Below are 5,236 nucleotides of genomic sequence, written 5' to 3'. Positions count from 1 at the left end.
ATTTATTATTTAGTTTATGTCCAAATAAATAATATTTGAATTCATTACTATTTTAACATAAACGTGTTACGAACTCTTAGTTTATTACTTAGTTTTAACATAACTATTCCGTTTTTTTAAATATATCTTTGTTGTCTGTTTCAGGGGAACCTAATGGAGTCACAGAGATTCTCGAGATGACTTTTGAAGATGTGGGTGGTTCAGTTATTGCTACTAGGTGTTGCATCTTGCATCGTCCTCGCTGCTCCAGACTGGACAGACTGTCCTTCTGCGTGCAGTTGTAAGTGGACATCAGGAAAGAAGTCTGCCTTCTGCACCCATGCAGATTTTACAACTATACCTAGCTCTCTAAACTCGGATATGCAAGTCTTAGACTTATCCGGTAATAAAATACCATACCTTAATAAGGAAGCTTTCAAGAGCGTCGGTCTCCTAAACCTACAAAGAATATTTCTGAGGGGATCAGGAGTTCACGAACTACATAGCGAAGCGTTCAAAGAACTTACTATACTTGTTGAAGTGGATCTCTCAGATAATTTGATTTCTATACTTCACAAGGATACGTTTGCTGGTAACGATAGACTCAAAGTGTTGTATCTCAATGGTAACCCTTTGACGGAATTGCAAGCTGCCCAGTTTCCCCACCTACCATATTTAAAGACATTAGAGATGCAACACTGTCAGATAGCTAGAATACATAAAGATGCTTTTAAACATCTCCCATCTCTAGAACTCCTTAATCTTAATGGTAACAGATTGAAACAAATATCAGAGAGTGTGTTTCTGCCAGTAACAAAACTGAAAAGTCTATCATTAGACGGCAACCCTTGGAAATGCGATTGTGAGTTGCGAGGATTCCGTAATTGGCTTTTATCATCTAATCTGTACTCGCATCCACTGACGTGCACAGAACCGGCCTCCTTATCTTCTCAACAATGGGAAGATATCCAGCCACTCGAATTCTCTTGTTCACCCTCGGTCCATGTCGAAGAAACAATGATTCAAGAAGAGCCAGGAGGTAACATCACGCTAAAATGTCGGATTTTAGGTGACCCGGAACCAGAAGTCATTTGGTTGTTTAATGGAAGAGTATTAGGAAATTCGACAATGGATCAGATTCTTCTGAGGCAAGAAGAGGATGGAGACGTGAAACCGGAAAAGTGGACCACTTTAAATATAATGAACGTCAGTGAGGATGATGCCGGTGAGTACACTTGTTCTGCTAAAAATATTGGTGGACAAGCTGCAATAAATGTTTCGCTCATATTGCCAGAAGTCATAATCGCAACGACATTGAGCAAAAGTGATACATGGTTCATGTGGGCAGTATGGGCAGGGTCAGGCTCAGGAGGAGTTATATTCATCACTCTAGCAGTGTGTCTCATATGTCGGTTCCGAGGTGGGAGTTCAAGGTACGTGAGGCAGGGAAAGATAAAGCAGAGTGAGAGCTACACTGATCAAGACAAGAAGCTGTTGGACGTAAGCATCACTACAACGACTGATCGCCAGACAGGCAGCTGTGAAGGGTTAGGATCTCAGGCAGACATTGAGCTATTGGAACACTCTCTACAATCTATACCTCTGGAAGTTTGTGATCCTGTTCAAATCACAATTGAAAGTCACTCGGCAGAACCTGTTTCGGTCTATCAACCTCCGCCCGAGTTCTCTACTAGTATTCTCCCTCCTGGAGCTTTTGGCAACATCTTCATATCAGTGTCAGTAAGCCAGGAACCTCCTGATGCACCGAGATACCCCGATTTGCTTGACCTGCCCCATCGAAAGAGTGTCAGCGTGGCCACTGAGCCGTACTTTGCAACCTTGCCCAAGCGTCAACCGGCGACTAGGCTGAAGGAAACAGAGCCAGTGCTTCGCGTGGGGCCTCAGTATGACAACATGGGCCCGAGGGTGACCGCCTGTGGTAGTTCCACCATCTCTCTTCCTGACTCTACCTCTGCTGACGACATTCCACCTCCTCCACCACCACCCAACTGCACACCTCTCACTGTAGAATATGTGTCCCTTTGAAATCCTTGGACCTATTGTTGAGATGATTGCGATATTCGTAGTTTTCGTCCAAAATGCAAAAAAAAAAAATCATAAATAATGACACTCATTGATGCTATATTAAAAACACATTAACAAAATTCAGACAAGCATTTCTTACATGAAATCGATAAAAATAAATTTTTACATACATCTATTCGTAGGGAAGGTTTGATTTCATTAAGAATTGCATCTGACATTTTCTATAAAATGGCTTGAAAATGGGTTCTCTTGGTTTGTTTATTATCCCGATCTCGTGGATGGTTCTGTTACCTCCATTCCTAGATCTTAAAAAAAAAAAAAAAAAACTTGATTAAAAATATATAACTGTCTATTTCTAAAAAAAAGTAGATTATTTTTGTGGCAGATAGTTTATTAGAATGTTGATTCTAAAAATATAATACATAAATTGACAAATAAACCTCTCCATAACAAACACTGTGTATTTCAATAAAATATTTATAGGAAATGTGTCTCCTTCATTATGCTTGGTATTGCAGCTCAGTAATTATTTGTATTTTAACAGTGGTTACTATAGCTTGGGTAATAATACTTTTCACTTGATTGGTTGTACTATATGCAACACTGATTAAATTTGTTGCTCACTGAAGTAACTGAAAGCATAACCACTTCCCAAATGCATGTGTTAATTATCCTAGAAATGTATGTACGGTAAATATTTCGATGGGATACGCAGTGACTGAACTAAAACTGCATATCAAAAAGATAAATCCTTGACAATATCTTTTGAATTTGTTCTAATTGTGGCTTAGGAGAGAGGCATTCAACGTTTTGCCTAAATGGTGTATATGTGTACATAATGCTTATATCCTTGCAAGCACGGTAACCCATTTTTGTCACCTGTACTTTTCTGAAGAAATGAAATCTCTGTTTAGGTTGCGATGAACACTGTCTGAAAGATAATACAAATGCTTGCAACCTTTCCAATTTCTCGGCCTATAATAATATCTCCTTTATAATTTTACTGTTGTATGATACAATTAGATTTTTGGTGTTATTGTCATTTACTGAAGTAACTAATATAACTAACTACATTGTAAATAAAACCGACTGTTGTGGCATCTGCTATGGATGCGCATGAGAAAATTTCCTTGAGATCCATTGAATTGCTGATAGTTTTACCTTACGTTCATGATTTTTAACTTTCTTTCTGAGATATTCAAAGCAACAAAACGTTAAATTATGATTTTTATTTTATCTAAAAATATTTAATTTATAAATTATTATTTAATTTGTTGCTATTCAAATGAAAAATACTAAAGTTTTAAGAAACCTCATCTAATTCATGATTCAATTGGTTCTTAAAATATATCATCGACCATAACAGACTAAGATTTGCTTTAGTTTCTTTTTGAAGCAATAAATGAAAACACAAACAATCTCTGCAAGTAATATCTCTCACCGCGGACAAATCAAACTGTAATATTAGTCGAAGGCAAGAAATTATGGTGGTTAAGTTGATATGTCGTAGGAGGTTCGGCAGATTTCCATTCTGATGCAATTTCATTCACAGCTGACGACTGTACGTCATGCAATGGGTGAAGCTTTGCGTCAGACTAATCGTACAGGATCTTGTAGGAATGAATTCTGGGGCCAAATCTGAAAATTAAATTAGTAAAATATGTTGTGAGTAGTGCGGATTTTGTAACTAGGCATAGCTCAACAAAATCGGAAAGACTCGGTAGCGAAATTCCCGGTAAAATTTAAATTGGGGTTATTGACACAAATATTTTGGCTGATCTTATCCGAGACCTCTTTTGCACAGTTTTGGTCGAATGATGGCAAGGTTTTCGTTTTTTTTTTTTTTTTTTTTTTTTATTCTGTTATATATATACATATGGATGACAAGCCGTGTAAAGTGCGACTGTTTCTGTAGCGTTTTATCTTCGCTTTACCTCCAAAATATTTTGGTGTCATATGTGTGTCGATGTTCCCAACCCTATCCAATGCCTTGGCTATGTATGAAAGAATCACATTTATCGTTTCCCTTCCTTTCGATGTTATATACCTAGTATTATGTATTCTGTGCCAGAAACGTTTCGAAAAAAGAGAGACAATTAACAGTGAACTTTTTTTTTTTCTTACATTTAAAAACAAACATACATTTCACGTTGTATTTATTATAGCAATGTGATAATTAGAAGTATGTCTTCATCGAACGTTTCTTTATGGATTTGTGAAAAGCTCTTTAATTAAGAAAAATGAAATGCAAGATCAATGTTATTTCCTAATGCATGTGATGTATTGACCATTTTATGTTAATCATTAAGTAATGTTCCAAAAAAAAAAAAAAAAAATGAATAGTTTTTTATCAAAAATTATATGGTGTATATATGACTGAGTTTTGAAAATTAAAATATAACTATATAATGTTTCATTATTAGATTTATCTCATGTGTTTTTATATGTTCGAAATATTTAAAAGATACTTGTTAAATATTAAAAATGTTAATTTAATAAAGAGTATGGAACCCCTGGGAGAAAAATAATGTATTATAATTGTTTTATTTAATATTAATGCCTATGATGCATATAGGAATTGTGCGTAATTTTTGTCAGTTAAAAATAACATAACCCAGTGTATGTTACTGACATTCAATGAAATAATCTCCTTTGGATTTCTTTTTTGTAGTTGATTTTTCAGTGATTATTATATTTTTAATTGTATAAATAGACACTCACGTACATATATATACAATTAATACCATCTGGGATTCCGTGTGTTATATAATTTTGCCATGATTGAAGAATTAGAAAGTGATATTGGTCGTAAATTATTTCTTCCCTCTTTTTAAAGTATCTATCAGCAAGGCCTATGCTTTATTTAAAATTCTGAGATAATTTTAAATGTAATATATATTTTTTCTAGCAGTAAGGTTTGTGAATTTCTGCATATCCTATTGTTGATTTTATGTAACTTTTGTATAATATTATGTTTATGATTTAGATGTATAGTCATTTATAATCATGAAATGCTATTACTTAGTGTTTAGTTATAGAGAATATTTAGATGCTCAAATAATTCTTTCATAATGTATTTGAAAAGTCATTCTACTGATTATTTGTGTATTATATAGTAAAAATAAATTATTGTACAATAACATGTATTTATTTATAATTTCCCAATAATTGGATAATTTAAGAGGTGAAGATGGTCGGGGGCTGCAGTAAA

General features: G+C 34.6%; 1 protein-coding gene across 1 annotated transcript; it reads left to right on the top strand.

Moving 5' to 3' along the window:
* Positions 1 to 142: 142 nt before the first annotated feature.
* On the top strand, positions 143 to 3,844 carry LOC106678672 (leucine-rich repeat-containing protein 24; the record flags this gene model as incomplete). Its single annotated transcript, XM_014417361.3, is given in 1 exon segment — positions 143 to 3,844. A coding segment is annotated over 1 exon segment (1,836 nt). The 3' UTR covers positions 2,026 to 3,844.
* Positions 3,845 to 5,236: the final 1,392 nt, after the last annotated feature.

This window comes from Halyomorpha halys, unplaced genomic scaffold (assembly GCF_000696795.3).
Source record: "Halyomorpha halys isolate HHAL.00 unplaced genomic scaffold, Hhal_1.1 Scaffold154.1, whole genome shotgun sequence".
NCBI lineage: Eukaryota > Metazoa > Arthropoda > Insecta > Hemiptera > Pentatomidae > Halyomorpha > Halyomorpha halys.
The sequence above is the reverse complement of the archived record's forward strand: the minus strand, read 5'-3'. Positions and strand labels throughout refer to the sequence as shown.